This window comes from Pezoporus wallicus, unplaced genomic scaffold, assembly GCF_028554395.1.
Source record: "Pezoporus wallicus isolate ANWC-B61680 ecotype Strahan unplaced genomic scaffold, APGP_CSIRO_Pwel_v1 contig_8108, whole genome shotgun sequence".
NCBI lineage: Eukaryota > Metazoa > Chordata > Aves > Psittaciformes > Psittacidae > Pezoporus > Pezoporus wallicus.
The window spans coordinates 118,804-137,913 of record NW_026638088.1 but is presented as its reverse complement, the minus strand read 5'-3'; the positions used below and the strand labels follow the sequence as shown (position 1 = coordinate 137,913).

The 19,110-nt window shown below is 39.7% G+C and overlaps 1 protein-coding gene across 2 annotated transcripts in view; it reads left to right on the top strand.

Annotated features, from left to right (window-relative positions):
• Window positions 1-19,110, top strand: part of USP24 (ubiquitin specific peptidase 24) — a 66,886-nt gene that overhangs the window by 21,524 nt on the left and 26,252 nt on the right. The window contains exons 10-34 of one of the 2 annotated variants that reach the window (XM_057409249.1): window positions 727-885; window positions 1,782-1,896; window positions 2,416-2,519; window positions 3,686-3,793; window positions 4,860-4,955; window positions 5,057-5,218; window positions 6,454-6,498; window positions 7,059-7,166; window positions 7,781-7,930; window positions 8,632-8,763; window positions 9,541-9,652; window positions 9,906-9,982; window positions 11,076-11,216; window positions 11,365-11,418; window positions 11,606-11,721; window positions 12,354-12,420; window positions 12,589-12,699; window positions 13,103-13,201; window positions 13,283-13,453; window positions 14,074-14,159; window positions 14,308-14,401; window positions 14,657-14,812; window positions 17,101-17,198; window positions 18,589-18,684; window positions 18,840-19,068. In XM_057409249.1, the coding sequence (XP_057265232.1) occupies window positions 727-885; window positions 1,782-1,896; window positions 2,416-2,519; window positions 3,686-3,793; window positions 4,860-4,955; window positions 5,057-5,218; window positions 6,454-6,498; window positions 7,059-7,166; window positions 7,781-7,930; window positions 8,632-8,763; window positions 9,541-9,652; window positions 9,906-9,982; window positions 11,076-11,216; window positions 11,365-11,418; window positions 11,606-11,721; window positions 12,354-12,420; window positions 12,589-12,699; window positions 13,103-13,201; window positions 13,283-13,453; window positions 14,074-14,159; window positions 14,308-14,401; window positions 14,657-14,812; window positions 17,101-17,198; window positions 18,589-18,684; window positions 18,840-19,068 (2,886 nt within the window). The remainder of the gene's footprint in view (window positions 1-726; window positions 886-1,781; window positions 1,897-2,415; window positions 2,520-3,685; window positions 3,794-4,859; window positions 4,956-5,056; window positions 5,219-6,453; window positions 6,499-7,058; window positions 7,167-7,780; window positions 7,931-8,631; window positions 8,764-9,540; window positions 9,653-9,905; window positions 9,983-11,075; window positions 11,217-11,364; window positions 11,419-11,605; window positions 11,722-12,353; window positions 12,421-12,588; window positions 12,700-13,102; window positions 13,202-13,282; window positions 13,454-14,073; window positions 14,160-14,307; window positions 14,402-14,656; window positions 14,813-17,100; window positions 17,199-18,588; window positions 18,685-18,839; window positions 19,069-19,110) is intronic. The other variant, XM_057409250.1, reaches the window with a different exon arrangement.

Below are 19,110 nucleotides of genomic sequence, written 5' to 3'. Positions count from 1 at the left end.
CTTACTGTGTGTCTTGGCAATGTAGACTAGAACAATAGCTTTATTTTCGTAAGCAGAAATACCGCCTGTTCTGAATTCTGAATGGCACAGAACAAAAGACATCTACCCAATTCCATTCAGTTCCCTTTTCCATAAATACCTCATGTTACAACCCTTAAAGTATTTTACCTCTGTTACTATCAAGTATGTTTTGTTGGTCCACTTCTGCAGCAAGCTATCCAGCTCAGTTCTGTAACGGATTGAAAGTGCTTATTATCTTGCAGTCTGTTGTATGCACACAAGTTATAAGACTTTGAGTGTTACATTAGCTGTTTGCTTCTGAGAATTCAGCAACTGCTGATATTTTATGTCCATGTAACTTGTGACTACTTCCTGTGTTACCCTGAATTTGGCATTCAGGTCTATTAAGTTTTCAAGTGCTGACTTTTTACTTAGACTTAAATTGTTAATTGTAAATTGTAAAGTCTGCATAGTGGTGTAACTACATAGGAGCAATCTAGCATACCAGATCTGCAGCAAGAAAGTCCAATTCAACCAAAGCTTTTGTTGTCTTTAGGTTTCTAGCGTACAAGTTATACTTTCAGATGTACATGGTACTGCATTTCATAGATTTAATGGTCTGCATGGGGTCATTAAACCTCCTCTTTGTCAATCATTGAAGTCTGGAACAGAATAGCAAAAATAGCACTGCCTCTATTTATCCTTTTTGTGTTTTGTTTTAAATAGAGACTAGTCAGTATCCCTGAGCTCTTGTCTGGTATCAAACTGCTGTGTATGCGCTTCCAACCCGATTTGGTAACGGCGGTGGATGACTTACGGCTGGACATTCTGTTGCGCATGCTAAAATCTCCTCACTTCAGTGCAAAAATGAATTCCCTCAAAGAAGTAGGTTTGCTTTTTTTTTTTGGGGGGGGGGTTGTCTGTGCATGTGTGAGGTGGGGTGGGTTAAGAAGCCATTGAAACCACAACCCTAAAAAATGAAATGGTACATGAACACTGTGGGAGCACCTAGGAGCTGGGGTTTATGGACCAGAGCTCTTTGTGCTAAAATCTTGTATCAAAGTAGAAGAAAACAGTTTCTTTTGGATGGCAGTTGTGGTTTAAGTGTAGTGTTGTTCATTCATCTCTTCCTTCAAGAATTTGTATGATTTAATTGTCCCCCAAAAAATGCATTGGTTTAGCGTGCAGCCATTGTAAGGTGTTTTAGAGTCCCTCTTTTGTGCTTTCATTTATGGGAAAATTGAGACGTTGAACCTCATTGCTGTTTGATTCTTATCATAAATGCTGTGTATCCTTGGTGAAGTTCTAAAAGTGCAGCTTTTGAAGGCTTTAGCAGAAAGGTACTCTTTCTCCCTGGAGTGAGGACCCTGCATTGTATAAAAAAATAGGACACTGATTTGAGTGTAAGATGCAGAAGCCTGAAATAACCTACTTCTGGTATATCTGTAGAATTATACCTTGCAGAAATATACCTTTTCCGTGTCAGAATGTGAATAAGGATCTGCTGCATCAGAGGCTGATGACAAGGAGGTGTTTCTGGATAGCAGATTGTCTTTAAACAGCTTATTAGAAAACAAAGCCAAACACACACACACACAAGGTAAAAAATCCAAACCACACAATAAGACACCAACCAACCAAAAAAGCTCAAACACCTGTGCTCAAAATATGTCAGGATTCACACTTAAGCTTCACAGTGAGCCTTTTGAATAGATTTCCTTGTGTGCATATGGAACACCTATGGGAATCATTGTTAGAATCTCCCATTTTGCAATTTTTAGGTAACAAAATTAATAGAAGACAGCACTGTATCCAAGTCGGTGAAGAATGCAATAGATACAGACCGGTTACTAAACTGGCTGGTAGAAAACTCTGTCCTGTCCATTGCTCTAGAAGGTAAGCACTTTCATGAAGACTTTCAGCCTGAGCTTTGAGTGTATTTAACAATTTCATTTGTCCCTTTCAGTGCATCTTAATTAACAAAGGAGTTGAAGGTTTTTGTCATCTTCAAATTGGAGTAAGGAAAACCCTGCAAATTCTGCTACCATCATCTAGTTCTCTATTTGACATCTGCAGATGTCTTGTGCTGTACCTGGGTTTTTTGTTCTCAGTTTATCTTTATATATTGTTAGGCTCTAGGAAATAGAAAAAGAGGGCATTTTTTTTTCCAAGTAGTAATGTCCTGTAGGTGTGAACTGCTATAGATATATGAAGTGAGGCAAAATAAAAATAGAAGGAGCCTTGTTCTTTTTCTTTGGACTGATAAATTTCTTTGTAACAGTAGAGAGAGAATTTTCCAGTGAAGGTAGAGCTTTGTTCTTCTCCCTTTTAAAATAACTTATTTATTTTTAGGCTTTTAATGACTCTAATACTGTTTTAAATCTATTAACTTATTTACCTTTCTTTGTTTCATAGGTAATATAGACCAAGCACAATACTGTGATCGTATAAAGGGAATTATTGAACTGCTGGGCAGTAAATTATCTCTAGATGAGCTCACAAAAATCTGGAGAATTCAGGTGAGCAACCAAGACTAGGCAGGTGTTTTTAGACTGTCTTACAAAAGCAAACATTCTAATGGTGGGATTTTTTTAGCTGATAATATATGCATCTACTGCGAAGTGGAGGTGTTGAGATGTTAACAGTACAATTAATGCAAAGGCTTTCTTCTGCTTCTTCCTTTACCATTTAAAATCAAGTGTTCTGACAATTTCATGTAATACAGCTGTTAAATCTTACAATGAACTTCAGTTCTTTGCAACAAGTGTTAAAGGGCTGTGAAAACACTTGACTTGGAATAAGATGTTTTAAGCCTGAAACAGGTGCTAGAGTGTTTGTCTAGACCAAAGACCGTGCCTAAGGATGTTAATTTTTATGACTGGAGGTATGCATTTGAATGCAACTCACAGTGTGCCTTTAAAGAGTAGGCTCACGAATTCCTGTTTAACTCCCTGTACGTACATAGAATTGACTGACAAGTCATCTTTTCATATTCACTTTATGTGTATTCAACTTACTGCTGTATAGGAAAGGTGGTTTGACTGCTTAATGCAAACACCACATGGAAATTTTGACCAGAGCCATAATGTGCTGCAGGAAATGGGTTTCTTCTCTGTGCAAATGTTGAAGTTTTAAACTAAACTCACTTGACTCTGTCAGGTCTGTGGTATATGCAGGCATGGCAGCAAGTTTTGCAAGCTTGGTAGAGCTGAAGTATAATTCTAGCTCACTTTTGTTCTTCTGGCTGTTGTTACCATGGTGCTCCCATCAGTGTGGGAGGAGATTTTGTATTGCTTGCTTTTGAGTAAAGCCTTAAAGAGTGTCAGAGATGGAGCACCCCACACATGAACTTAACCAAGAAATAAAAATGGTCATATCTGTGTTCCTGGCACCATACCTTACAGTGGTATGTGCCACTGCAGCATCTTGAAGCTGGTATAATAATGGCAGATTAACTTGGTCTTTTCTGCTTTAGAATTACTTCCAAAGGATTTAGAATTACTTCCAAAGGCCTCTATGTCAGTGAAATGGGGAGCAGACACAGTTACTCTTACCTTGTGTTTCTGACATGTCATAACCCGTTACTCTTTGTCATTAGTGAATAGCAGGGCAATGCTTATATGAAGATTTTTCTTGATCTCATTTGGGATAAAGACTCCCTTTCTTGTGTTTTCCATCTTTTCAGTCAGGACAATCCTCCACTGTGATAGAAAACATACATACCATTATTGCTGCAGCTGCTGTGAAGTTTAGCTCTGATCAGCTCAACCATTTATTTGTTCTAATCCAAAAGGTAAGTTTTCACATGAATTTTTTCAGTTCCCTCCTTAGAGAATTCAGTTCCCTTAGGAAAGGAATTGATAAGATGTACTTTTGCGTCCAGCCTACCAAATACCTTCAATATATGCAAATTCCTTCAATACATGTATATTTTCTATATAAATATAAAATTGGCTGTAAAAAAAATAACACTTTTAATACTGAGGTTTTTTGTGTGTTAACCTGAAGTCTGATCTGCTACTGTATTGCTGATTGACTTAGATTTTAAGTACGTTGTTGTCAGGGTTTAATCCTAGCTGGCAACTAAATACCATGCAGCTGCTTGCTCACCACCCTGTGGAGAGATGGGAAAGAGAACTGGAAAAAGGTAAAACCCATGGGATGAGATGAGAACAGTTTAATAGGTAAAATATAACCATTTAATAATAGTAATGAAAAGGGAGACAACAGAGAGGAAATAAAACCCAAGGCAGACAAGTGATGCACAACACAATTACTCACCTCCCATTGACCAATGCCCAGCCAGTCCCTGAGCAGCGATCAGCTCCTCCCAGCCAACTCCCCCTGGTTTATATATTGAGCATAATGTTCTATGGGATAGAATATCCCTTTGGCTCATTCAGGTCAGCTGTCCTGGCTGTGCTCCCTCCTGGCCTTTTGTGCTCCTCCTCACTGGCAGAACATGAGAGACTGAAAAGGTCTTGACTTACAGTAAGCACTACTGAGCAACAACTAAAACATTGGTTTGTTATCAGCTTTGTTCTCAAACTGAAGCCAAAACACAGCTACTAGGAAGAAAATTAACTCTGTCCCAGCCAAAACCAGGACACATATAGGCAGTGCTAAGGTATTTAAAGTGAGGTTTTATTATTATATTTGATCTCATATAGTTTATATTTGAAAAAAGAAATCATTGGGCAAATAAATACTGTAGCTCCCAGTAACAAAACTAAGGAAATATGCCTGGTGGAAACATTCTTGGTTGTCTTTTGGTTTTCCTGCAAATTATCCTTTTTGTGAGGCAGCAGACAAACAGTGCTTGCTGCTTTAATAGTGGATATTATTTCTTTGCTATACAGAGCTGGGAAACAGAGAGTGATAGAGTGCGGCAGAAGCTGTTGAGCCTGATAGGACGCATCGGTCGAGAAGCACGGGTGGAGACGACCACTGGAAAGGCATGTGAATGTTCTTTGTTTGGGGTTTTTCTTTATTAAACATCAGGTTGGTGGACTCTGTACTTCCTAGGTCCTGACTAGGCTTGCACTTCTTCCTCTAGGTGCTGGAGGTGCTTTGGGAGCTGGCTCATCTTCCAACATTACCATGTAGTCTTATTCAGCAAGCTTTGGAGGAACATCTGACAATCCTCAGTGATGCTTACGCAGTGAAAGAGGCAATCAAAAGAAGCTACATCATCAAATGCATAGAGGATATTAAGAGGGTTGGTTTATTATTTATCTTTTCCAAACTGAAATGTTACCTAGTCTTGATGTTGCCCTTCCTTTCAAGATGCTCAAATTGCGTGTCCCATCTGTAAGTTCTTACCTTGGGGAGTCCACAAGAGGGGTAGGCTTTGTGTGAGCCCGTTTGTTGACCATGAGACTCAAAGTAAGTCTCTTGCCTTTGTTTTAAGCAAATTTTCAGCACAAGGAGTGATCAGTTTATGGGAAACTACCAGGATGGGCCCAAGGTTAGAATTTGCAAATGGAACCACTCTAAAGGTATGTCAGTATTTTAACTGTCCCTTTCATGTGAAAACCTAGATTAGTTCTCTTTGAGCATGTGTTCTGGCATGACCATTAAGTCTCAAAATACAAATTGATACTTAAATCCTAAGAGTTTTGTATTTTAATAAATAGTTTAATAAAATACTTAAACTCTTTTCAGCAAACATAAAGAAGCCATTCCCGCAGCTACCTGTGCTAAGACATTTCCTGGCAGCAGCAGCAGAGATGTGCATGGCTTAAAAGGCTGCATATATTCTCTCCTGCACTGCAGGCAGTTTTTCTTGAGGTCTGCAGGAATGAACTCCTGTCTTTTTTTAGTCTGAAGACTACTGTAAATAAAGAAAAAGGCTTGTTCTTTTTTCATCCTTTTTTTTACCATGATAAATCAGGTTTTGTCTGTGTTGCAGCATATGTAGAGGATTTTGGTTGTTCCGGAAGCAAAGTTTGTTGCTTCTTGATATTGATCACAGGTTTTTGTGTGTTTGTGTTTATGAATATGAATTTTGAACTTTGGGTTCTCAATGTCTGTGAAACTTGCAGTTTTTTGTTTTGGATCTTCTCTTGTGCTTTCCTATCCTTGCATTCTTTTTAATTACATTCTGGCAAGGGCCTTTATAGAGGTGCTGCGGTGGGAAACACTAAGGGAAAGCTGTAATTGTAAGCTAGAAGGGATTGGGGTAACCATACAGAAGACTTCTAAAACTACATCCTTTTTTTTTTATTGCCCTTTATTAGGGGAAATGAAGGCATAAACTGGGAGGGAATGTAATATTAAGTCAGCATTCTCAAATACATGAGGGAGTCTTCAGTAGAGACCTCTCTGCTATGGGCAGGTTACTTTAATCTCCCCGAGTGTGTAGGTGGTAGTGGTTGTTGTCAGTATTTAAACCAGACATCACTTCTCTGAATAAGCAACCTCAGTACTGGTTTGTGTGGTCAAACTTTACAGAAAATGAAGCCTCCCAGAAAAGTGCTGAGCAGTTCTAACAATGAGGTAGGAGGGTAATTCTTTGCAGGATCTCTTTCAAAATGCAGCTTAAGTATCCTTTGCTTCCTATCAGAGACTCCTTGCAGCACCAATCAGAAGTTTCTTCTTGTCTCTCAACCCTCAATAGTATTTCAGATTGTTTTTTCTGTTGTCCTTGTTTTAGCAATAAGTAACATCATTTGACTGGATTTACCCTTCTATGCCCTAACAGGCCTGCTTCATCTCCTGTAATTAAGGAAGGTGGTGGTTATCTCTCCCTGGTGCAATTTTTTGTCTGCTTAATTTGCATGTTCCCTAGCAAGGAGGTGGTACTTTGGGCTTAATAATAAGGACAGCAAAATGGCATATATGTGTCAAAGGATTTCTTGTAGAAAGTGAAGAAGGGCACCTTGAGTGTGTTCAGAAAGGGACCAGGAAAAAGTAACTGAAGCTTTCAGAGCTAGTAGATGTTGTTTTGAAACAGTAGTATTAATAGACATCATTAGGCTTCTAGGAGTCTTAAGAGGAAAGTTACTGTTGTTGAGCATGTACACATGTGTAATTGTTTTTACCTTTCCTACTATTAGTCATCCCAGCACAATAATCCTCAGTTTGTGTGGGTGGTGCCAGCATTACGTCAGCTCCATGAAATCACACGTTCATTTATTAAGCAAACTTACCAAAAGCAAGACAAGGTAAGAATATGATGCTGAGATGATTTTTGAAGCCCTTGTTATGTCTGTGTGGCTTTGCTTCTGTAGAATGTGGAAGTGGAATTTAGAAATGAGGGAAGGGGGAGAAAAATCAACAGGTTAAACATACTTTGATAAGTAGAGTTTAGTGACGTAGCATAAACTGTTCAAATAGAGATGCCGTATGGTGTGCCATCCATTTGTTTGTGAATGTATGCATATGTATAAATCTGTTTGCTGCGTCAGGACTAATTCATTATATTCTCAGCTTCCTGTAGAATAATTAACATGCCCTTAAGAAATGAACAGTGGCTAATGTTTAGACCAGCTGCTTTGTAATTGAATTGACATTGACTATTAGAAAAGGGACTGAAGTACCAGCAAGCCACATGTGCTACACAGTGGCTGAGCAGAGGGGTGGGACTTTGTTTGCCGTGTGTTTCAGCACATCCTGAAAACACTAATGTAAGGGGGCTTTGGATGCTTGGATGGGATACAGCTGACTGGTGAGGGGGGGAGCATTATTCCTTCCAATAAGACGTGCCTGTTTACCTATTTTCTTTAAAACCTCTCAATGTTATGTTTTGATTTGTGGGTTTTTTTCTTTTTTTGCCAAGAGCATTATTCAAGATTTAAAGAAAAACTTTGAAATAGTGAAGCTGGTGACAGGAAGCTTAATATCATGCCACCGTTTGGCTGCATCTGTGGCAGGTCCAGGAGGGCTTGTTGGAGCAACATTAGTGGATGGTCGATACACTTACCGGGAGGTACTGAACCCTGGGTTTCTTATTCCTTATATTTTGAAACCATAATGCAGTCTGTCACTGACCAAGTTGTGTAAGATTAGGTGATGTTTCATTTTGGAATTCACTGGTATAGATGTTATCTCTGAGTAATTACACTGGTTTTTAATTACAGTTCTGATACTTACTATTGGGGCTTGATGTAGCCTTGTTATATTATAGAACAAGGGTGGGCAAACATGACAGTCCAAATTTCTTAGCAAAGTCTTTAACTGGTCAAGAGCTGGATCTCCTCACCCCAGGACTTTCTGTCTCCAAGCTTGTGCAGCTTCCACCTTCTAGTTCAACTACCCTTCTAGAGACTATACCCTTGAATTTGGTGTGAAGCTCTTGAAACAGATTTGTTAGTTAGGAAATGGAAGCCACATGATACTAGCTTGTTGTTAGCTGTGATTTAGTAACTAGTATCAAATAACGTCAATATCAGGAAATTAATAGCAAATCCAAGGGGATTTATGCCCCTTTTTAGAAAGGTAATAAAAAAGAAGTAATGCTTAAAATTGTATAAAACAGAAATAAAACTGCAGCAGCAATTTCTGTTTTCCAGGCTTTGCAAAGCGTACTGTTGTTTGACAGCTAAGTTTGCTAAAGAGAATGCTCAGAGTTCTTGTTTCAGGGGCAAAAAAAGAAGTCTTAAGCTTGAGTTTTTGTTTCTTCTTCCTCAGTATTTGGAAGCACATCTAAAATTTTTGGCATTTTTTCTGCAAGAAGCCACCCTTTACTTGGGCTGGAATCGTGCCAGGGAGATCTGGGAGTGCCTTGTAACTGGCCAGGATGTTTGTGAGTTAGATCGAGAGGTAAGAAATACTTGAGAAGTTGGTATCTGTGGTTGCAGACTGGATCTTAATGGGTCAGGAGTAACACGTGTGTTTGTTGAGACATGCCAGACATAAGCAGTAAGCACTAATAATGCATTTTATATTCTTTATGAAAGCTAATGGAGCCACTGTTACATGTTCACCTATGACTAGAATGCTTTTTTAACATTCAGTTTGACTGAGGGAGGAGCGTTGGCCAGGAGACTAGTTGCAGGTTTATGGATACTGATTTGAAAAGGGGTATGTGTAATTTTGCAATCCTAAGAGATATTCAGCATTGTTTGGGTGAAAGATGACTATGACTGTAGTGATAGGACAAGAGGTAATGGGTTCAAACTTTAACAGGGGAAGTTCAGGTTAGGTATAAGGAAGAAGTCTGTAACGGTGGTGAGGCACTGGAATGGGTTGCCCAAGGAAGCTGTGAATGCTCCATCCCTGGCAGTGTTTGAGGCCAGGTTGGACAGAGCCTTGGGTGACATGGTTTAGTGTGAGGTGTGCCTGCCCATGGCAGGGGGGTTGGAACTGGACGATCTTAAGGTCCTTTCCGACCCAAACCATTCTATGAAGTACCCTAACACTTCAATACAGCCTGTGTAACGTGAGGTTACTGAGAGATTAGATTTTGAACCTCTTGCTCTGGATAAAATTTCTGTAAGATAAGTTACTGTAATAGCTGATACAGTTTGCCAATGCTGTACAGAACTAAAGTACTTGCCATGACAATGGGGTAAAAATACATCCGCCTTTCTTTCACAGATGTGCTTTGAGTGGTTTACAAAAGGACAGCATGATCTAGAGAGTGATGTACAGCAACAGCTCTTCAAAGAGAAAATTCTTAAACTGGAGTCCTATGAAATTACTATGAATGGTAAGAAAATGGCTTCTGTCAACAGATTCGGTTTTGAAATACATATCACAAATTTGCTTTCTGATCCTTTACGTTAAATACATAACCAGTTCTGTAATTCAGAATAAAAAAGGGGCCTTTTTCTCTCATTTTGAGTTCTAATGGCTGCAGGAGAAAAGGTCATCTCCTGTATTTGATAGCTTTGTTTTTTTCAGAAAAGCATAGGAGCTGAGCCTGACCTGAATAAAAACCTTGCACCTTTTTTCACTTTCAGGTTTTAGTTTATTTAAGACTTTCTTTGAAAATGTGAACCTGTGTGACCATCGACTGAAGAGGCAAGGAACTCAGTTGGTGAGTGTTCTGGCAAGTTCGTTCTTGTATACTACCTGGGGCATCTTGGGGATGGGAGGAAGTGAGACAAGGATTCTTTAGCAGCTGTTTGACATGGTCATGTTTGTATTAGTATCCAGGTCATCATTCTAGTATTAACACTGTGAAATTCTGAAGCTTTAAACTCCACAATGATGACAGTTAAAATTCAGCAATTGATAGCTGGAAGCTGGTGTGTAGCTTCTAAAACTTTGCAGGAGGAATGGGTGGATATTAACACCTTTATATTAATAATCAGGAATTCTAATACACATTTTTTTACTTGTCCCTAGTAAGGAAATATTCCTTTCTCTCCTTTATTTAGTCTTTTTCATTTTTATTTTTCTTCTTTACAAGAGATTTAGGCTTAGAATCACGGAATGGTTTGGGTTGGAAAGGACTTTATCTAGTTCCAACCCCCTGCCATGGGCAGGGACATCTCACCCTAGACCATGTTGCCCAAGGCTCTGTCCAGCCTGGCCTTGAACACTGCCAGGGATGGAATATATACCACTTTTCTGGGCAACCTTATATCCAACTATCTATCATATTCAAATTCTAACCTACAGTAATTTTTAACTCTACAATCTTTAAATGTTTCCATTAAATTAATGGTTGGATGTTAAGTAGTTTTCCATAGCATTTTAGATCTTTATCACAGAAACCTAACCTGAAATGCATAATTTTTTGCCAAGTATCACAGTAGGTTTTGTGATGGTTTATTATGTGGTTAGTTACCATGTTGACCTTTGTGAAACAAATTCCATTCCCAATTAAATTTCTGCATGCGTTTGAGGTCTTTTATTTTTTAGTTGGCTTGACAGAGTAGTCTTTGGAACTTGTTTATCCACCTGCAATCAAACGATTTTTTTTCTAGTGTAAGTATACAAATATGCAGCTATTGATTTCCCTTCACACTGTGCCAGAGCTTGGCAGCATGTTGGAAAAGAAGATTCTAAAGATTCAGTCAAAAGATGCTTTTCTGACAGATGGAAGACTTGTTTTGTTCCTGTGGTTCAACTCACCATTGTGTGAGAAATCCACTTGTGTTCTATTGTTGTTCTTCTTTGCATAGAGTGTGGAAAAACTGGAATTAATAGGAATGGATTTCATTTGGAAAATTGCAATGGAGTCACCTGATGAAGAAATTGCCAATGAAGCTATTCAATTGATAATAAATTACAGCTATATCAATCTAACTCCTAGATTGAAAAAGGTAGGCATGTATTTGTACAGAAAGTGCTTTGATGTTCATAGAGTCTTGATACTCTGCATGCTAAAGTGTGTGATTTGTTGGATTCTGTCTGTTTAATTCCCATGATCTTGGTTTTAACATCTAATTCATTTGTATGTTTTCTCTTTAGGATTCAGTATCACTGCACAAGAAATTCATTGCTGATTGCTACACACGATTAGAGGTAAAGGACACATTTTAATTGCTCTTGTACCTGCATCCTTTTTTCAATTTTGTATTTTAGAGTAATTGACTATGATAACTACTTAAACAAAAACATTATTTCTGCAGATACTTCTTGTTCTCTTAGCTCTGCAGGACATGCTTATCGTCCATGTAAACCAGCATTTACACTCTGCTTTGTATTCTAGGCAGCCAGCTCTGCACTTGGAGGTCCAACGTTAACACATGCTGTTACAAGAGCTACAAAAATGCTTACAGCAACTGCTATGCCTACGGTAGCAACATCAGTTCAGTCTCCTTACAGGTAGGTGTGCCTTTAAAAGAATAAATACAGCAGTAGACATTTGCTTCCAGCTGCTTCCCACATGATTTTGAGCGCTAATTAAAAGTCTCAGTATTGGTGGTTGTATATTCTGGTGGTTTCTCAGCTGAATATTCCATTTATAGTGCAGTTTAAGTTCCAAAGAGACTTTGAAAAAATGGTTTTTAACAGAAATAATAAAAAAAAGCCAACACTTCCCCCTTCAATCTGCCAAAACCCAAACCACAAAACCCCTCATAAACTATTACCAACCAGCCTATTAGTCATATAGTATTTCTGGGGCAGAAGGGTTTGGTTTTATTTGAGTTGTTTTAAGTGGGAAATAAAAGGATGGGTTTTCCTCCTCTAGCTCTAATGAATACCTAAATGTGTGTAGCTTAAGTAGATGAGCACAGGGTGGGACCTTAAGAAATACAAAGCTTCTTCTGAAGCTGGCTACATTTCAAGCCAGGATAACACCAGCTTCTTGGCCTGTTTTCTTAGTTAGTTTCAACTGAATTAACTCCAATTTTAAGGAGTTATATTTGGAAAGAGCTAGTTCGTGGTAGTTATCTGTGGGTGCTGAAAATGAATTTCTGAGACAGGTTATGCTTGTTTTCAATGTTTGTCTCTAGGTCAACTAAACTTGTAATAATTGAGAGGCTGCTGCTGCTGGCAGAGCGTTATGTGATAACAATAGAGGTAAGATACAGCATTTTTTACTAGGCAAGGCTAAAAACATAATTTCTAGTATTAAAAACAATAAAAGTTACTTAAGCCTAAGCATCTCTGGTAACTTTGCTACATACCATCACAGAAATGTCTTTGTTTTCAAGGGTGATATTTATTGTCAACCTTTTCTTCCTGTAGGACCTTTACTCTGTTCCCCGAACTATTCTACCTCATGGTGCTTCTTTCCATGGACATCTTTTAACACTTAATGTTACGTATGAGTCTACCAAAGATACCTTCACCATAGAGGTATGTGTGCACAGGTTACATGTGTGTTACGTGTGCAGTGTGAATCATGTAGCTACTCTTGGGGTTTTGAGTGCCTGGATTAAGCAGAGTAAGCTGGTTTGAGGGACTTGGACATCTTGAAAACTCTTTGAAAATGTTAAAAGTCTGTATAATGCTACTGTAACAGAAGTGTCTGTAGACTGTATGTATTTTAATCATCACGTTGGGTTGGGAAAAAGAGTTTGTTTGCTTGCTGTCAGTGATGGGCACTTCTACTGCCGTCCTACCCTGTCAGCCTCTGTTGTGGACAGTACCTTTACCACCCTATGCAGAGGAGCAGGAAGACTTTAGTGGAAGATTTTTTTTTCTCTTGGAATTTAGTGCTTGAGCAGACTTCCTGAGCTAGTGCTGTTTCATTTTCCAGGCACATAGCAATGAAACTGTAGGGAGCGTCAGGTGGAAGATAGCAAAGATGTTGAATTCGCCTGTGGATAATATACAGATATTTGCCAATGACAGCCTGGTATGTTAACTACAAACAATTCTCATTCTTTATGAAATTGAGTTTCTTTTCCAGAACTAAATGATAAATGTTTTCTTGCAGCTAACTGTAAACAAAGATCAGAAACTACTCCACCAACTGGGCTTCTCTGATGAGCAAGTCCTTACAGTAAAAACGTCAGGAAGCGGGACTCCATCAGGGAGCTCTGCAGATTCCTCAGCCAGTTCCAGCAATACCAGCAGTGTGTTTAGTTCATCCTATGCAATGGAACAGGTACAGTGTAATAGCCTGAAACCTTCCCTCACATTTTTCCCGGAGGGAGGGTAGCTGGGGAAGACACAGCTAGGGTGGAAGACTTAGAGACTTAGCTGTTCGTATCAGCTTCAGTATCCAGTCCTCAGTAGTCTGGTTTTGCCTTCAAACTGCAATTGAAACAAAGCACTGAAATACACATTTGCCTTGTGCATGCAGATTGGGTTTTGTAACGTATTTTCTCACCTTTTGTAGCCTGTTTGGTGTTATTAATTTCTGCAGGGTCTTTTAAACAGTCAAGACCCGTATGATTGAACTTTGAGATTGTATATTTGTCTAGGGGAGAGATTTCCACTATTAATAAAGCTGCACTATGAAATTAAACTAAGAAGGATCAACTAGTATGTTTGAACCATTCCTGGTCTGCTTTGTATGTCAACCCTAATAGCTGACTTAGGAATTGGTTGTTAAAAGGGAAATGGGGTAATGTAAAAATGAAATGTTTCTCAGTCTAGAAAGCAGCTGGGATTTCTAAAGGCCAGGTTGGCCTCTGGGTTAAGTGCTTGAGTGAAGAGCTCTCTTAAAATTACTTGCAAGAGAGTGGAGAGAAAAAAACCTTTGTATTTCTTCTTAATTCTCAGGAGAAATCCCTCCCTGGAGTAGTCATGGCTCTCGTGTGTAATGTGTTTGACATGCTTTACCAGCTTGCCAATTTAGAAGAGCCAAGGTAAGCAAACTAAATGCTTATTAAATATTGAAGCAATGCTCACGCTGCAAAGTTGTAATAGCTACTTACTTTGCAGTGTGTAGGCATCCACCAGGCCACAGTGTGGTTGAGCCCTGTTTTGCACAAGTAACTTCTGATAACTTTTCAGGATAACATTACGAGTGAGGAAACTCCTGCTCTTGATTCCCACTGACCCAGCTATTCAGGAGGCTCTTGATCAGCTTGATTCCCTGGGAAGGAAGGTATGGATTAAACAATAATTGATCTTGGTGATTTAAAAAGGAATTTGCCACCAGGTCTCTTAAATTCCCTGTCAGATTATAATCTGTGAAGGGTTTGAAACTCTGCTGTAAAATAATGCTCATGTTAAGGATTATTGACTTATTTCCAAGCAGCTGGAGGCAACAGTGTTATTACAGAGATCATAGGAATTGTATTGCCAGTTACAACAAAATGTAGTATCTCAAAATACCTCTTCTGTGGCTCTTTCCTCCTAGAAAACACTCCTATCAGAATCAAGTTCTCAGTCTTCAAAATCACCATCCTTGTCTTCAAAACACCAACATCAGCCCAGTGCTAGTTCGATACTAGAAAGTCTTTTCAGATCCTTTGCTCCAGGCATGTCCACCTTCAGAGTGCTCTATAATTTAGAGGTAAGAAAACAAATCTATTTCTTTCTCCTTGTGTTTCTGAGCACTAAAATTGAAGCAGTTCTAAGTTTCTTGGGCAGGAGTCCGCCAACCAAGGTCATTGTGCAGAATGTGCAAATGTCATGTCATAGTCTGCTTCTATGTATGTGACAAGTTCTGCACAGAAGAAAGAGGTAAGGAATTTCCCTTTAGAGACTTTACTGTGAAGCCAGGCCCCTCTTCTTGTGGAAGGAGTGTTCTAAAATAAGTGGAGAGGAGCAAAGAAGCATCAAAGTCTTTACAGTTTAGGTAAAATCCCTGCTTGAATCTCCAGAAACTATGGATATGGGATTTTTAGTATATATTAAAAAAAAAGCTGTGTGTTTTAAAAATTAATGGGAGCTGCTTAATTTAATTGTTTTTGCTTGATTTAATTTGAAAGAAAAAGAACTCTAACTTGCTTTCCATACAAGTCTATCATAATCCGTAGAGACTCGGGAGGAATATTTTTGATAAGCATTTAACTCTGTATTTTCAGTATCCAGATGTGTAGGGCTTTTACCCAGAAACTTCTGGCCTGTTCTAGCTGTGCATGTAAAGTGAGTGGAATACATGCTATTTTTTAACATTAAGTATTCTCCTGAGTAAGTTCTTCAGCCAAAACACTGGATTGGACCCTGTTAAAAGGCTCTTTCCAGCTGTTCAGTGCATGGTTTTTAAAGTGTATGAGAGTTCAGCTGGTGGTGTTATAGCAGTGTAGTCTGCACGCTCTAGGAAGCTGGACAGTTTGTAGCTCTACTCAAAGGTCCCACTGTTTATAAGGACCCATAACAAACAGGGTTTGAACAACTTAAAGTTGGAGGGCCAGTTGCCAGCAGCTTCAAAAACGATGGACAAAGTTATTCTCTTTCATTCCTGGTGTGTGCCAAGGTTGTTGTAGGGATTCTCTCGTAGTTGCTTTCCTTTGGTTCTCTGCAAGCTAATGTTAGCTCTTCATCTTCCTACTCTGTCATCACACTGCAGCATTAGGATTCCCCTTTTGCTGTGCAGCTGGAAAGAAAGATACTTGATGATGCCTTTGAAATATATTGGCAAGTCCTGCAACTGAAAGCAAATGGTTTAGCATGTCACAGCAAGGGTATCTTGTTGAACTGGCAGGTTATATTATAGTGTGACGAGGCGGTTATCTGCTGCTGCTATGCCAGAGCAAATAATAAGAGCAAGTAATAAATTGCTTTTCTGGCAAAGGATGAGAAGTAGAAAATTGGATTAGGTGTGTAGATCATAGGAGTGGACTTATTCATCCATCAAGTCCATTTAAGCCAATTGGAAGATGATTCCTGTGAGGAAAAGGAGGTTGTGCTTTTCTTATCCCCTCTGCTGGTGATCTATTGGAAATATGGGAACCAGTTTGAACTGCTGTCTGAAAAAGTGTGCACAGGAAATTTGCAGAGCACATGAAAGAGATGAAAATTAAATGGTGCAGATGTTCAGGGTTGCAGCATACAGTGCTGTGATAAGATTTCGTGTGTGGAACTCTGTAAGCCATTCTTCTGACCTGTGAACCTGGAAAAGATGTGTTTTGTTTTCCTACATGCAGCACTGTTGGCTGTACATGCCAAAGAGTTCTCAAGAAAGTAACTAAGTTCTGGGGATCTTCTGGGGGTTTGGGAGGGACTGGGGAGTTGTTTGGGTAATGTTTTAAGGGGTTTTGATGTAAAATGAAGTGAAACTGATAATAATTGTGCATGAAATGTGGCCCACAGAGACCACAGACTTCCTTATGGCCATGTTTCTGCATGTAATTGCATTGTGTGAAGTTTAGTGCTAACTTAAACCAGGAGGGTTGATACAGTGGTGATAAGGTCCATAGAATACCTGAACCATGTTTTACCAAAGAAAAAACAAACAGTAAGAGCAGTTTTCAGAGCACTGAGTAAGCCATCTGTAGGGTGTTCTGTGGGGTACTGTCAAGTGAAAGCCTAGGAAGCATTTGGGCTCCTAAGGAGATTCAGGCCGGACTGAGACTGAAGGTGTTTCATGTACTAGATTATGCACTTCATGCTTTCCCTTAATGAGTAAACTGCAATGAGAAAAACAGTGCCATTTAATACAGAGTAAATATCTGTAATAGTCATAGTTCTCCTGAATATTTCAATGTGATTTCTCTTTACTGGCTGCAGCTTCACATAAGTGCATTGTTAATCGCTTCATTTGTAGTGGATTTTTTCCTGTTACGCTTTTAACCTTCAGCAGATTAAGAATGCTGAAGGGGGGGAGTGTATGTATGCTTATTTATTCATTTATTCTAGGTACTGAGCTCCAAGCTGATGCCAACTGCAGATGATGAAATGGCAAGAAACTGTGCCAAGTCTTTCTGTGAAAACTTCCTCAGAGCAGGAGGGTTGAGGTTAGATGGCAAAATCTTGACTCAATTTCTGACACTTCATTTAGTTACCAGTTCCATGTGGTTTCTGCTTTCCACACTGTAGCACACGAGTATGCCTGTAGGCTTCTTCAGAGAAAAAGAAATTCACCCAAAGCTGATAGTTTTCATTATTCAGTGTCTGTAAAGCTACTGCATAGTACATGTTGTTAAACCCCAGAATAAAGTTAGGCTTCACAGATAAGCTTGTGAAGTGTAGCTTTTAATAAAGTAGTTGATGTTTGGACAGTTAGCATTTAAGTGCTTCGGTTCAACTTTGCAAGTGTGTACATTGTACTATGACCTGCAGAGATCCTAGTGGACATTTTAAGCGGTCAAAGCATAGACACTGCAGTAGGAACCAGATTAAATTTTACAGTCTTCAAAATTCAGACCCTTCAGATAACAGTTGAGGCACACTGTGAGTGGTTTGGAATACCTACAGTACTGCTTGCGCTTGTGTCAGATTTATCAGGTGTTTGTTGCTTTTAGTAATTCCATCCATCCCCCCTTCCTGGCATCCCATAGATCCTGAAGCTTTTTCCAGCAGGAACAGAAAGCTTCTATCTGTAGATAGAAGCTTGCAGCCCAGAAAGCCAACCGTATCCTGGGCTGCATCAAAAGGAGTGTGACCAACAGGTCAAAGGAGGTGATCCTGCCCCTTTACTCTGCTCTTGTGAGACCTCACCTGGAGCATTGTGTGCAGTTCTGGTGTCCTCAACATAAAAAGGACATGGAACTGTTGGAACAAGTCCAGAGGAGGCCACGAGGATGATCAGGGGACTGGAGCACCTCCTGTATGGAGACGGGCTGAGAAAGTTGGGGCTGTTCAGCCTGGAGAAGAGAAGGCTGCGTGGAGACCTCAGAGCAGCCTTCCAGTATCTGAAGGGGGCCTATAAGGATGCTGGGGAGGGACTCTTCTTTAGCGACTGTAGTGACAGGACAAGGGGTAATGGGTTAAAATTTAAACGGGGGAAGTTTAGATTGGATATAAGGAAGAAGTTCTTTACTGTGAGGTTGGTGAGGCACTGGAATGGGTTGCCCAAGGAAGCCATGAATGCTCCATCCCTGGCAGTGTTCAAGGCCAGGTTGGACAGAGCCTTGGGTGACATGGTTTAGTGTGAGGTGTCCCTGCCCATGGCAAGGGGGGTTGGAACTGGATGATCTTAAGGTCCTTTCCAACCCTAACTATTCTATGATTCTATGTAAGAGGGGAAAATGGGGATGTTAGCCTCCAAAGATGCCGAATTGGAAGTTCTGACTGGCACCCAGCTGACTGAATAGGAGGAGGGGAGGGCAGGGAGAAATTAATTGCAGCTCTCTCCTAATGTAAAATACTTCTAAATGGAGTCTGTTTTATTGATTTGTTTTTAAGTTTGGTGGTGAATGTGATGCAGAGAGATTCCATCCCATCAGAAGTAGACTATGAAACAAGACAGGGAGTCTATTCCATCTGCCTGCAACTTGCAAGGTATGTAATTGCTTTTCATTAGCGAAAGTGCTGCTTTCTTGGCTTTTAAAGTGCAGCTTGTAATATTTAAGATTAATTGGTACTTTGAGTTCTGTTTCATTCACTTGCTGTGGACATTCCAAAACAAGCCTGATGTTTTTGCTCTGTGAATGTAGGTTCTTGCTTGTTGGCCAGACAATGCCTACCTTACTGGATGAGGATTTCATTAAAGATGGGGTAGAAGCATTGTCCTCACGCCCCTTCCGTAATGTCAGCCGACAAGCAAGTAGGCAGATGTCCATTTGTGGAACACCTGAGAAGTCATCCTACCGACAGCTCTCTGTGTCTGATAGATCCTCCATTAGGGTAGAAGAAATCATACCAGCAGCAAGAGTTGCCATACAAGTAAGGAAGTGTTTGATGATTTATGGTCATGTAGCAGTGTCG